This window comes from Colius striatus, chromosome 8 (genome assembly GCF_028858725.1).
Source record: "Colius striatus isolate bColStr4 chromosome 8, bColStr4.1.hap1, whole genome shotgun sequence".
In the NCBI taxonomy this organism is placed as follows: Eukaryota; Metazoa; Chordata; class Aves; order Coliiformes; family Coliidae; genus Colius; species Colius striatus.
Genome location: NC_084766.1, coordinates 11125338 through 11139801, shown reverse-complemented (window position 1 = coordinate 11139801; position 14464 = coordinate 11125338). Strand labels below are relative to the sequence as shown.

At 38.7% G+C, this 14464-nt stretch overlaps 1 protein-coding gene across 1 annotated transcript in view; it reads left to right on the top strand.

The window, feature by feature from the left end:
• Nucleotides 1-14222, top strand: part of RHOBTB1 (Rho related BTB domain containing 1) — a 54830-nt gene extending 40608 nt beyond the window's left edge. Inside the window, exons 5-11 of the mRNA XM_062001217.1 lie at nt 1201-1386; nt 3110-4077; nt 4487-4605; nt 7975-8125; nt 9710-9798; nt 11309-11414; nt 11916-14222. Of these exons, the coding sequence (XP_061857201.1) occupies nt 1201-1386; nt 3110-4077; nt 4487-4605; nt 7975-8125; nt 9710-9798; nt 11309-11414; nt 11916-12085 (1789 nt within the window). The 3' untranslated portion in view covers nt 12086-14222. The remainder of the gene's footprint in view (nt 1-1200; nt 1387-3109; nt 4078-4486; nt 4606-7974; nt 8126-9709; nt 9799-11308; nt 11415-11915) is intronic.
• Nucleotides 14223-14464: the final 242 nt, after the last annotated feature.

Sequence of the window (14464 nt, the reverse complement as noted above, 5' to 3'; positions counted from 1 at the left end):
ATGGGTGCCCAGGGAAGGTCAGAGATGATGGGTTGCTCAAGAACCACATGCAGCTCAGTGGCAAAAATGTGAGACTCCCTTGGCAAGGGCTGTAAGACATGTAAGGCTGTGCTGGGGCCAGTCTGCTGGATAGTCTGGGCCTAGCCTGTCCAAAGAAAGGGATCATCACTGGCTATTCTCAGGAGCCTGGATCTGTGGCCAGCCCAGCATCAGCCAGCAGTAGTGCTGCTGATTTTCTGAGAGATGTGATTGTGTCTTGCAGTTTGTAGTTGGATACTCATGACTGCAATTACTTGGCTTAGGTATTCACTTTTGTAGGACACAAGGCAGTCTGTCTCCAAGATGCTTATAGTTAGGACCAGCCAGCCAACCAGTGCTTGCTTCTCCAGCAGTCTTGACGATCTTGAATTAAAAACCAACCAACTGAATTAAAATACTTGTAGCGTGTTTTTTTTAGCAGTCCATTGATTTCTTTCTGGGAGCTAAGTAAATGTCTGCTGGGGCTTAGGTTTTACCCTTGTGTGACCTTGAATAGAGCAGGTTTACCTCACTTGTAAGACCAGCATATTCACTATTTAGTATATAACTTGCCAGTTTGAAAAGGCCTTGCTTCCAGATATGACAGATATGTTGCAGTTTATATAAGATACAAACTTGGAGCAGGAGCATTTCTCTTGCATTAGATTTATGCTCACAGCAGTACCTGTATTGCATGCAGCTATCTTTAGAAACAATCCTGCTGGATATATCTGTGCCCTCAGTGAAATATAGAAAACATCAGTACTGAGGAGATATTTCATTATTTAAGAGGTGAATGTTAAGATTCACTGCTGCTCCTCTATACATGGCACAAACTGCAGACACAACACATTTGTGCTAAATTAAAAATAATAGCAGTGAGATGTGGTATTGCTGAGCTTATCCTGCTGACAATTCTATATCAGTAAGTTGCTTTCTCAAAATAGCCCTTCCCCTCAATTTCTCTCTGTGCTCTGTGCTCCCATGCTTTTGTGGTGAAATGTGTAGCTTCTATCAAACTTCTGCACAAATGATATATCTGCTGACATCTGGGTGTCAGTGCATTTTGTTCAAAGTGTAGAGTGGGATAGCTTTCATCTGGAGTAATGAAAAAAGGTGAAGCTGCAGCACAAAGCATGTTTGTTGAGTTTTAATTAGATATTTTTCTTGTTGCCTTTCTAGGTCTGATGTAGTTGTTCTGTGCTTTTCAATTGCTAATCCTAATTCCTTGAATCATGTGAAAACAATGTGGTATCAAGAAATCAAGCACTTCTGTCCTCGCACACCTGTCATTCTGGTAGGCTGCCAACTAGATCTCCGCTATGCAGACCTTGAGGCTGTGAACAGAGCCAGGCGGCCTTTGGCAAGGTAAATTTGAAGCAAAAATAGATCTTTCTTTAAATCACCTTGGTAATCAGTTACAGCACTTTCAAAAGAGAAATCATAAAGTCTGGTTTCCTTTTTTTTTTCAAATGAGAATATATGTACTTTCTTCTTTTTGACTGTTGTCTGAGTTGGTTATTTCTTTAACATATGCATTTGTATATGCATTTGTTACATGTGTTTCACAATATTTTTGCATATTGAACATTAAACTTGAGTGGCTGAACACTACTATAATGTAGAAATAATAATGACTTCTGGAGTTTTTCATGATACACACGTTCAGAGAAAGACATACATGTCCTACCCTGCCACTACTGTCACGTACTGTTTTAAACTGACAAATTCTACTGAAGTTTTCTTCATTATCTAATTTTTTTTGCAAATGTAATCCTAGATCATGGCAGAAAATAAAGTGGTTGCAAGTTAAATTTTTTAATATCCTGAGATTAAAAGAGTTTGGAGTCGTTCTGTAGAAGAAAGTTGGTTTTCCCAGATTCAAAAGATGAGCGTTCACATGTTTGGTCAAAACAGCCCCCCAATTACCTTCTCGTTTCTAATTTTCTCCTTTTATGTTGATTGGAATGAGACTAGAGCCATGGACATAGTATCCAGGATCATGTATTTAAAGACTGTATTGTAACTGATTTCTTAAAGGGACTGAATTATTTCATGGGCTCTTAGAAGACATTACATTGCATTCAAATTCTGCTCTCGGCAACATGACTTTCATTGGTTGATTTGTTTATGAAACATTTCTTCATTGAGTGGATGAGCTTTTTGGTTGACTCTTTATAAAAGCAAATGTTTTTCAAAATATTCAAAATTCTTCTGCCCTTCTCCTTTCTGATTTCACCATTAATAAAGTTTAAATCAGCATTCTTCATGTCTAGCACAGACTTCTGCCACCTGAACTGATTATTAGCTGGCGACTAAAGCAAGCTGTTGTCTGGAGTATGTTAAGTCTGTGCCAGCTTGTGTCTGCCCAATATGGTATGCTCATGTTGGGTCATGTCTTCTGGTGAGATGATTTTTTTGTTAGGAAAATGGATCATAGCCCAGACTTTTTTCTGGTTTGTTTACCCTATACCAGAGCTGATTTGGAAATTCACAAGTTCCCACATAATGCTTCTGCAGCCAAAACAAGCTTATCTCTTGAAGGATATATTCAGTTACATTTTTGTCATAAGCTATTATGCTTTTTTTAAAAAAAGAATAAGCTTAAGAAATATCTCTAATTTGATGTTTAGCTGTATTTGTGGCATTTCTATGTCATGAGAATTTCCCTGCAAGTTTAAGTGATGCAAAAAAGATACTGACAGAATATCTGCGTAGAAGTGAATGTTAGGAGGATTTTTAAATAATGAAAGGTCTCAAGTATTCTACTAACTTGTTTTTACTGTAAATTTCCTTTTAATAGAGAGAAGGCTTGCTTTGTTTTGAGCAAAAGATTTCTACGTATTTTTAGTAACATTGCAAAGACAACAGGAAAGTTAAAACTACAAGTGTGTGCTGTTCTAAAGCTCTCTGGAGTCATGGTTGTAGATTTCCAAAGGGCTTTGTGGGCTTATTTTTGTGTTTTGTTTCATTTAAATGATAGTTATCTCAGGTTTTGTGATGAGATGTTTTGTAGAATTCTGTGCTTTCTGGAGTAACTTTGTGATGATTATTAAGTGTGAGAGTTGTTTGTTTGTTTCTTTAACCATAGGCCGATAAAAAGAGGGGACATTCTGCCGCCAGAAAGAGGCAGAGAAGTTGCCAAGGAACTTGGGATACCATACTATGAAACCAGCGTATTTGACCAGTTTGGGATTAAAGATGTATTTGACAATGCAATTAGAGCTGCCCTGATCTCCAGAAGACACCTGCAGTTCTGGAAATCTCATTTGAAGAAGGTCCAAAAACCTTTGCTTCAGGCTCCATTCCTACCTCCAAAAGCCCCTCCTCCGGTTATCAAAATTCCTGAGTGTCCCATACCGAGCGTGAATGAAGCTGGATATTTATTGGACAGCCCACTGTGTGCAGATGTTATGTTTGTTCTCCAGGAGCAGCACTACATTTTTGCTCACAAGATTTACTTAGCTACCTCCTCTTCAAAGTTTTATGACCTTTTCTTGATGGAATGTGAGGAAAGTCCAAACTTGGATGAAACACAGTGTAGTAAAGAAAATACAAATAAGGATGTTCTGACAAGTCACACTGAGACAAATAGTGACAGTGATGAAACATCCTTGAAATGTGCTGATGTTACAATTCCCCCACCAGAAAGTACTGACTCCTTAAACATGCTAGAACCCAAACCTGGTGAAACAAATTGTGCAGCAAGATCTCTGTCATCCTGGGGTAAGGGGTTTGTGAGTGTGCATAAGGAAATGCAAGTGAATCCTGTCTCAAATAGGACATGTCCTGTAACTGTGGTAAAAATGGATTCATCTGTGCAGGCTGGACCTTTTAAAACTGTTTTGCAGTTCTTATACACAGGGCAACTGGATGAAAATGAAAAGGATCTCACAAAACTGGCTCAGATTGCTGAGATACTGGAAGTATTTGATTTGCGAATGATGGTGGAGAATATTATGAATAAAGAAGCCTTCATGAATCAAGAGATTACTAAAGCTTTTCATGTCAGAAAAGCTAATAGGATAAAAGAGTGCCTTTGCAAAGGGACATTTTCTGGTAAGTAAATAGGTGCTTTAACAGCAAAAGCACTAAATCTTTTCTCACTCATGTTACTGTCGCTTCCCAGACATCAAAACCGTGGCAACTTACATTGTTCTCAGAGGAGCAGTGAGCCCAAATTTACTTGTTACTTGGGGCCAACTGTTCCAGCCTGGGATTCTGCAGTGTAGTTTCTCAGGATCTGTAGGGAAGCTTTTCTTAAGTGATTCGGTTTTCCAAAGTTGTGAACATCCAATATCTCCTTTTAAGTGAAGCTTTTAATTTAACCATACAAAACACTGTATTCAGGGTGGGGATTGTAGAAAGTGAAAGAAGTCCCTGATTAACCATGTCAAGTCTCATTCCTAAAACTGGATTTCACTTTAAATACAGACTTGCAGCGAGTCTTTCTTTGTTCCCATGGCAGATGTGACATTTAAATTGGATGATGGAACCATAAAGGCACACAAGCCACTGCTGATCTGTAGCTGTGAATGGATGTCTGCTATGTTTGGAGGATCATTTGTTGAAAGTTCGAACAGTGAGGTATTTGTCCATTTTGCTTATATTGCCTGATGGATTTAATGTGATGGCAGGCACCATCATTCTATATCTATTTGAAGAGTTATAGTAATCCTTGGAGAGATTCTTTATTCTTCCCTTACAGACCTGGGATGCTTTTCTTCTTAAGACATTAAATTAGGATTCCTAGGAGAATAATGTATTTTCTGCAAGACATGACACTTCCTCCAATGCTGGAGCATGTGCTTAAACCTGAAATCATTTAAAATATGAAATATGGAAGAGGGAGGAATTAAATATGAATTTTTGCATTACTTTAAGTTTTAAAGTTGTGTGATTGTATAAATATATAATCAGAAACATTACAAAGAATTCCTGGGGCAGGGGCATTGATGAAGAAATTAAAGGAAGAAAAGAGTTGAAGAAAACTGTTAAACTAGAAAAGGGAGCTGGCTTCACAGTACTTCAGTATAAACTAAGCTCAGATTCTGTAGTGCATCAGCTTGTCCTCTTGAGTAAAGCAGGCATGAAATAAAATGTAAAGAATTCAGTGCTTTCAATTAAGATTTTTGCTGCAGAAGCCTTGTGTTTTCAGGTGCCTTCACAGTCTGTTTTTCAAATTCTAAACACTACTAATATTTTTTTTAATGTCTAATCTGTACTCAGATTTTTATTTTTGTTTTGATTTTCTTGTTACTTTTCATACTTACGTGTCTTGGTGATATGAAGAGTTAAGGGGTTTTTTTGCATTTAATGTTTGGAATCAAGTTGGAGGCCTGTGGCCAAGGGACCAATGATCCATAGGGATCAGTTCTGGGGCCAATCTTGTTCAACGTCTTCAACAATGATCTGGATGAGAGTACCCTCAGCCAAGTTCGTTGATGACACCAAACTGGGAGGACTGGCTGATTCCCCAGAGGCTGTGCTGCCATTCAGCGGGATCTCGACCGGCTTGAGAGTTGGGCAGAGAGGAACCTCTTGAGGTTCAACAAAGACAAGTGCAGACTCCTGCATCTGGGAAGGAACAACCCCATGCACCAGTACAGGCTAGGGATTGGCCTGCTGGAGAGCAGCACTGTGGAGAGAGATCTGGGAGTTCTGATTGATAATAAGCTAACCATGAGCCAGCAATGTGCCCTCGTGGCCAAGAAGGCCAATGGCATCCTGGGATGCATCAAGAAGAGTGTGGCCAGCAGCTCAAGGGAGGTTCTGCTCCCCCTCTACTCTGCCCTGGTGAGGCCTCATCTGGAGTCCTGTGTCCAGTTCTGGGCTTCCCAGCTCAAGAGGGACAGGGAACTTCTGGAGAGAGTCCAGCATAGGGCCACCAAGATGATCAGGGGACTGGAGCACCTTCCTTATGAGGAAAGGCTGTGGGAGCTGGGGCTGTTTAGTCTAGAAAAGAGGAGACTGAGGGGAAATCTTACTAACACAAATATCTAAATGGTAGGTGTCAGGAGGTTGGGACATCACTTTTTTCTGTTGTATCCAATGACAGGACAAGGGGTAATGGAAAGAAGGTGGAACACAAAAAGTTCAATTTAAACACAAATTAAAACTTTCACTGTTGAGTTGAAGGAGCCCTGGCACAGGCTGCCCAGGGAGAGTGTGGAGTCTCCTTTCTTGGAGGTCTTCAAAACCTGCCTGAACACGTTCCTGTGTTACATGATCTAGGTGGACCTGCTTTGGCAGGGGTTTGGACTAGATGATCTCTAAAGATCCCTTCCAACCCCTACCATTCTGTGATTCTATGTTCTGGAGGATTGTGTTCTGATTAGATTTTTCTTGCTTCTTCTAGAACATCTGTAAGCATGATTCCTTTCCCAGAAGCATGCTCAACAAGTGTTTCATTGAAACTACATAGTTGGATTCTTGTAAGCAACATTTTGCAATGAAGAATATACATTTGTTTTGTACCAGCCTATTTTTAATGACTAAACAGTCTTAGCTCACCTGTCAAATTTAAAATATTTAACTTCCATTTTGTAGAGTTTAAAGTATTCAGTAATGCTTTTGGAAGTATTAAAATATAGGTGGATATTAATTGAATCGTTTCCTTTCACTGATTTCAAAAAAGTCAAGCAATCTGTGTTTTTCTTACTACTTTTTCTGTATTTGGAACACAACAATTTCATAAACTCATTCACTGAACTTGCTGTTCTCTGCACTAACAAAAATATATTAATAATGAATGAGTTTCACAACTAAGTCCTTGTAGATGGAGACTTGAGCTGCTTCCCAGAGTAGCTGATATATGTAAGAGCTTCATGCTTTAATAGTAACAGATCTGGTTTTGAATCCCACCTCTCCAGGCATAGCTGAAAGAAAAATTCACAAGCCCCCAAGGTTTAACAACCAGCTATGTGACAACAATTAATTCCTGTCTAGCAGAGAGTACATACTGACTGCTTCCAAGCAGTCACATTATGTGTGCATTTAATACCTCCTCATAATGTTATTATTAATAAAAATAATACACTTGCAATATTTTTACTGCAAGTTCTTCAGAATACCTCATGAATTCTTCAAAGCCAGCATCTCTTGAGTTATGAAGTTTGTACATGACAAACTGCTGATTACAGGGATCAACTAGCTTGGGTATCAGACTTAGCTTCTGCAGCCTGGAGCCTCGCAGGAATCAGTTTTACCTCATTTGGAGGTGTGACCATGTGTGCAAACTGTAATTGAGATACTACAGTAATAGGTTACAATGAAGCTTTCTAACTTTCCTCCCTCTTCTATTATGCATCCCATGGTGAAATGAAGTTAGGTTTGTGCTGGCAAGAAATTAGATAGCTTTTACTCTTGTCTTAGTAGTTTCATTGTATGGTGGTTATGCTAATTACACCTGTGTGGCAGAAACAGTTTACATTTTTTCGCCTCATTTCTTCAGTTCCTTACCAGCCATCATTTACTTAGATGCTTTGCTTGTTTTTAAACAGATTGGGGGTTTTGTTACCCTTGTTTCTATTATTCTCAGAAACCTCAGACTATCCCTCACCAGAAGTGGGTAGATTGCATTCCTCAAGAAGCCTTCCAAGGGAGATTTGGCATGGGAAGTGCTCAGTGGCTTTTATGTATCCCACATAGCTGTCCATGCCCAGGCTGGAAAGCACTGAACAGATTCACTATTGATGTGGATCCAATTCCAGCAAGTTGATACCAAATCACTTGTATGTGAATTGGCAAAGGATCTGACTCTGGAGGTATGCTTATGTGTTAGCAGCTTCTTGACCTGTAATGGGAATTTTTGTTTTGAAAAAATGGTTTCCCTGCATTTCTGAAATGACTTGAAGAGAAAAAGAGACAGTCCAGCAAAGTTACAGAGTGAAATGTGTCCTCTATATGACAATTCCTTAATTTATTAGAAACTATTCTCTTAAATATCCTTTCCAGGTAGTTCTTCCCAACATAAACAAGACTTCAATGCAAGCAGTCTTGGATTACTTGTATACCAAGCAACTATCCTCCAGTCAGGAACTGGACACGCTTGAGTTGATTGCATTGGCAAACAGGTTTTGCCTTCCTCACCTGGTTGCTCTAGCAGGTAAGAAATTGTGGCCTTGTCCAATGTAATGTCTTCTGCAATGGCTGAAACATGTTTTAATGGTTTTGGAACACAAGTGGCAGGGGAAAATGTTTATTTTTTTCTGAAGGGAATATTGTAGTACAAATAGGTATTTGCCTTTCTCTTGGCTTTTTAGGTCAGTGTTCTGAGATGATTTAGAGCAAAAGTGTCTGTGCTTTAAAAACAGAGAGATGAAACTTTCCCTTTAACACTGATATAATGCCTGTGGCTTGTATTATCCATTCTGTTGATGTTAATCTACCTGAAAACAGGACGGACCCCAGGCTTTCCGTTACATATTGAATTAAGTGCTTCGTTATATGTTTCTCTTTGAAGGGATTAACTGAGCCAATTCAAAACAGACTTAGATGATCATGTTTTTTAGAAATGCTGTCTGGATCTCGGTTCACTGCCCAGATGGGAATAGTGTATTTTGGTATATACATGGAGATTCAACCCTAATTTCAGGAAGAAAAACTTTGCTATCACGTATTTAGAGAAAAACTACAGGATAGGCTTCTATTTAGTTTTAAAATTAAATCCATACATGCAGACCTTGGGGGCTGGTGTGTGTTTTCCTTTCTATGTATGTAACTTGGCATTGTTCTGAAGTCATGGCCAAGGCCAAAACTCAGAGGCAGATGATGTGAAGTTTACATGTATTCGTAGGACAAAATTTAGGTAAAATTTAATCACATTTCAAAACTTATCTCTCCTTCAATTATGTACCAGGACTGTGTACTTGGTCTTCACAAGTTGTGACAGACCATATCTTTATTGCCTGATTTTAACTGAAGTCGTGACTATTCTTTTAAATTGCACCATAAATATGTATATGCTATAAAGATTATTTCATTCCTTTAATTATTGCTGAAATATTTTGGAGTCCAAAAACTGTTGCCAACAACTGGACACAGCAGAATCAAATCAGCAGACAACATTTCCTAGGAAATACTCAAACCTCTAAGATACTTATGCTTCTAGGAAAGGGTTAAGGGGACTCTTGAAGTGAAATGACATTTGGCAGCCTCCATCTGAATGCTAGGAACAACTAATCTCAGAATCTGAAGAAGGCCTGAAGTGAAATTTTCTATATCAATGCTGTGGGTGTATTCATTAATAAATCCATATTGCAATGACAAGTGCACTGTTGCTTAAAAACTTCACTATTACTTTTGTATCGCCCAAGAGAGACAGTTGATCCGTATTTCCAACTTACATTGAATATTGCAGCCATCTGTTCTTCCAGAAAAAGACTAGAGGCTGCTGAACTTTGTCCTTCTGTAAGTGATTATTAACTACAGGCTTTCTGTAAGAAAGAGAATAATTGTGTCTGAAAATAGTTTGGATTGAGGCAAAGGGGCATATGTGGACTGTGTTCCACCACAGCAAGACAGTTCAGGCCTGTGGTGCTGGTAGTTGGGTGATTGTGCCACTTAAATAATGCTTCAGTAAACACTAGGAGGAGGGCAAACACGCCTTCTTGGTTCTGCTATTTGTGGATGATCTGACTTTGAAACATGACAGTTTCCCACGTGAGTGATGAATTTTCTCCACTAACAGAACAGCATGCAGTACAAGAGCTGACAAAAGCCTCCATGAGCGGCATTGCAATAGATGGAGAAGTCCTGTCCTATTTGGAGTTGGCTCAGGTCGGTGTGCAGCATTTTTTGAAGATATTCTGACCAGCTGCAGGACTTGCTTTTTAGCACACTACTGGTTCTGAGCATCGCATCTAAGTGGCTCGAAGTCTGTAGTTCTGAGAGTGACTAGAAATAAAATTTCCTTTATCTTCTGTTGTAAAGAAAGTCTTTACATTACTCAAATAGATGTTTCATTTTTTAACTAACCCAAGAAGAGCTGTGTTTCAAATTTTTACTTTTGTTTTTCTTGACGGTGGGGGCTTCCAAGCTTCACTTTCTCATGGTTTTGTTTCAGTAACAGGAAATGCCATATAATGAAGCTAATCGGCTTTCTAATACTGACTGATTTTTAGATTCCTTTCAGTTCTCGTCGATGTAGTTAGACTTGTATTGCAAAGGTAACATTTTTTATGTTCTTAGACTTGACATTTAGACTGCCTACTCAGAACCAGTCATCTGATCAAATAATAATACTTTGTGTTCAAACATGTTTCAATATATCTTTATCCCAGAAATCTTGAAAAGAGAGAGCCTCAGCTCACCATTAAACTGCGTACCTCTATTTCCTGATGGGAGTGCTCCAGCAGTCTCCCAGATACAGCATTACAAGCCCAAATACTTTTTTAATTTAATTATTCTTGATTTCACACTAATGATGAGTCTGGCTGCAGCTTGGGTTCACGTCTGGAGCTTAACTAGCACTGAAATACAGCACAAGCTGGCCACCATGCAAGATTTCCTGCAGTTGCTTTCAAGTCTCTCTCTTGCAGTACCTATAATGCTGTTGAAAAACCAGAACTGAACTCCTTCCAAGAAAAGTCATCTCACTTCACTTAATTTCAATTTCATGAAGGGTATGGGTGTTTTTTGTTTGTTTGTTTAGTCTTTTTTTCTCCTGGTTGAAGACAGAAATGATATGTTTAACTACTGTTAGGATATCCTCTGTTCCTGGTACCTTCATCACTCTAATGTGTTTATAACCTAAGAAGATCATAGTAAACAGTCAGAACGCCAAAATAGATGCACATGCTATACATAATGCAAGTCTGACTTGCATCATAGCTGTGTTTCCTTACAACCACAGAAAGCTTGTACAAGATTTTGTAGCATTTTCAATAATGCTTGAATTCTGTCAAGGAGCATAGTTTTCAAGAGACTTCAGAGCAGGGCTTGCAGTAACTGGTAGCAAGATGTGGCTGGTACAACAACACCAGAAAATTCAGATCCGGCATGCCTTGGGTTCAGATTCTGTGTGGGAGTGAATGCAGTGTGGCAGATACTGTGCATGCCAAGCGCCTATTCTTGAGCCTTTTGGGCCACTGATTGTTCCAGCAGAATTGTGTGACAAGGTCTAGGGCATCTAGAGGCCACTTAAGCCTCAAAAGCTCCCCTGTAAACTTGGGAGGCTGCTGCCAGTCACAGTCCACTGGGGAACCACTCCGGCTTTAGTTGTTAATTAGAGCTACAAAATTAATGATAACTTCAGGAAATGGAAAAAGCTCTTTGTTTTTCTTTACAGTTTCACAATGCTAACCAGCTGGCAGCTTGGTGCTTGCACTACATCTGCACCAATTACAACAGTGTTTGTTCCAAATTTCGCAAGGAAATCAAAGCTAAATCTTCAGGTAAGGGCAACTTTCCTCTCTAGGTTTCATGAGGTTTCCCTTTCTCCCCACCCAGCTGAATAAATATGAAAACAAAGATGAGCTCAATGAGCTAAGCAGTGAGACTGAACATCTACAATGTCTTCAGTAACATTCATAAATTGTTGTCTATAAAGTGTCATAATCATTAGCCTGATTCCTGGGCAAGCATTATGTGCTGTACCTATTTTGTTGATGCTAAAAGGAATAGAGCTGTTTTCAGACTCCACAATGTAAAATACGCTTTGTAAGGGGCTTGCTTTTTTACACTCTTTGGTAGACTTGAGTTGCAAGCGCTTTCAAAGTCTTTTCACACCTTAAATAAAGCATATGAGGAAACTGAGGGAATCCCCCAGCTAACACAGAGACCAGAGAAATGATTAGTAGCAAAGCTTTTTGCAGGCATTTATGGGATTTGTGTACATATCTGGCTTGTTTGGGGGCTTTTTTATTGGTTGAGGCTTTTTTTTGTTTTTTGATCAGATAATCAAGAATATTTTGAGAGGCATCGGTGGCCGCCTGTGTGGTATTTAAAGGAAGAAGATCACTACCAGCGAGTTAAGAAAGAAAGAGAGAAGGAAGACGTTGCACTGAATAAACACCATTCAAAGCGAAAGTGGTGCTTCTGGAATTCCTCTGCTGTAGTTGCCTGAACAAAGCAAATAAGTGGAAATCCATTCCCAGTGTCAGAAGTTAGTCTTATTGTTAGAAATAAGATGTAGTTCAGGTTTTCAGGAAAATTTGTTCCACGTGTGCATTTATTATTGCTAGGATCAAAAGCACAAGCTCACTGAAAGCGGGCCTGGAACAGCTCCTCTAAGTCACACACATATATGTGTATATATATATTTTGGCTAGTAAGCAGATAAATGTCTACCATTATTACATTTCTTTTTATACCAAAAAAACTAATCCAGCATTAATGTTTCAATCTCAAATTGGGAAATATTTTTATACTGTCTGGTGTATTTTGTTGGGATGAAATTCTGGATACTGTTTTATTTTACAGACCACAAAATAACCATGTAGCAGCTTTGTAATTAGATTTTAACTATTTTTTACTACGCGAGTGCAGTGAAGTAGACAATCTTCAGTCATAAGAGACTGCTTTTAGAGCATCTCATAAAAAGTCATCTTAGGAAAAAATCTAGTTGCCTAGTATAGTTTTAAAAAGACAACTTAAGTACTGTGCACTGGTAATATAATTAGATGGATATTTCCCTTTTCTAAAGTAAAGGGTTAGAATAAGATCCAATAACTTCAAGACATAGAGTGCTTGATCTTTGCTCAGCTGAATAATACGCAGTATAATTACCTGCTCAACTGCAGGCAAATGTATTTCTAATATTTGCCATGTAAGTGCAAATAATTATGACTATGTGGGCCATGTGAAATCTAGTGATTCTAAGTATTCAGAGGTTTTATATGTCTAGATCAAAGAGAATATTTCTGAAATCATTTAGAAGGGCTTATTAATTTATATCCTTACACAAGTATGGATCTGAATACAAAAAGCAGTTACACTGCTTGCATCTGAATTACTGCATGGCAGTTACCTTGCTCTGTGAGATCTTAACCATGCAGCCATTTCTCCTGCCGAATTCCTTCTTGCTTCAGTGCAAGCAAATGAAAGGGCTGCAAAAAGAAGTAGGAATTAGCTAGTGTTAACAGCATTTTGTCAATGAAGGGTCTTCACACAAGATCACTTCAGTTTGATCCAAATTGGTTTATAGGTTTTCCCAGGGAGAACTCAAAATGTTAAGATTGTTTTTAAGTACATTGTGTGTTTCCCCTGCAAGTGGGTATTCCCAGAGAGCTGGAGGCAAAGTGATGGCAGAAAGAAAGGAATTCTGCACAACTGGTGCACAAAAAACCCTTCCAGTGTTTTCAAATAGCCAGTGTGTTTATGACTTTTTATCAACCATTACTCTAAAGCTGCAGTGTTACACTAGATTACATAAGGATGAGAGCATTTTTTAAAAGACCAAAACTAAAGTACATAGACTGTAGAACATACACATGCAATCTTGTTCAGTGTCTCAGGCACATTTCCATAACCAAGGTAGTGTTGTGTATTAGGTTTGTTAATATTGTTTTGTGCTGGAAGCTCAGCATACCAATGTGAAAAGCTGTTTGTCTGTGGTTTTCTCTGTATTCAAAGGCAAGGCAGTACAGTCAAACCCCAGTACTGTGGGTCAGGAAAGGCTTTGGACTGAAAGCCATATACACCTCTACATATTTACATTCTGAATGGACTAATTCTTGGCAGATACTACCACGGGATGGTAGAAGCCACCCAGCATGGAAAGAGATGCTGCTCTATAAACTGTTATAAGGAAAGCAAGTGACAGATTCCTACTCCTCTAAGATTCATCACTGCGTAGTGATAAAGAAGGGCTATAAATGATGGCTGCAAATGTGTCTCCTTAATTTTTGGTCACTGACCATATATACTGTGGAGGAGAAGAATGAATAAGAGAAGACATGTCAAGACTAAGATGAGATAAATACCTGTTGTCATAAAATGTTAACCAGTCACATTTTAAGTAAGTATTGCTACTAGGTTTTACACAACCAAAGCTACTGTATGATTGTAATCTTGCCAAACTGTAATGGATATATAAATGAACCTGAGGTATATGCAATAATATCCAGTTGTGCTAGTTATCAGCTACTATAACCAAGTGGCTGGTTCATTTGGTTAATGCTGTCTATGGCCTTTAATCTTTGTGGTTATTTTGTGTTTTTTATTTTGCAAAAAAAAAGTCAATAAAACTGTTTAGCTACAAATTGTTTCCCAGCTCTTTGAAGAAGCTTCCTGAATTTTGCATTGGGTGTCACCCTTTTTAGTGCAGCTTGTAAGCATCCAGTTATGGTATCAGTCATTGAATTTTACTGAACAAATACTTTCATGGTGTGTTAGGGTTTATGCGTGGGAATGTCACAAGGAAATTCTACAGTGCTTATGGTGGACAGTTGGTGTTTGTCACTTACTGCTAAACTGCATAGCAAAAAAATATCTTGCCACTTTT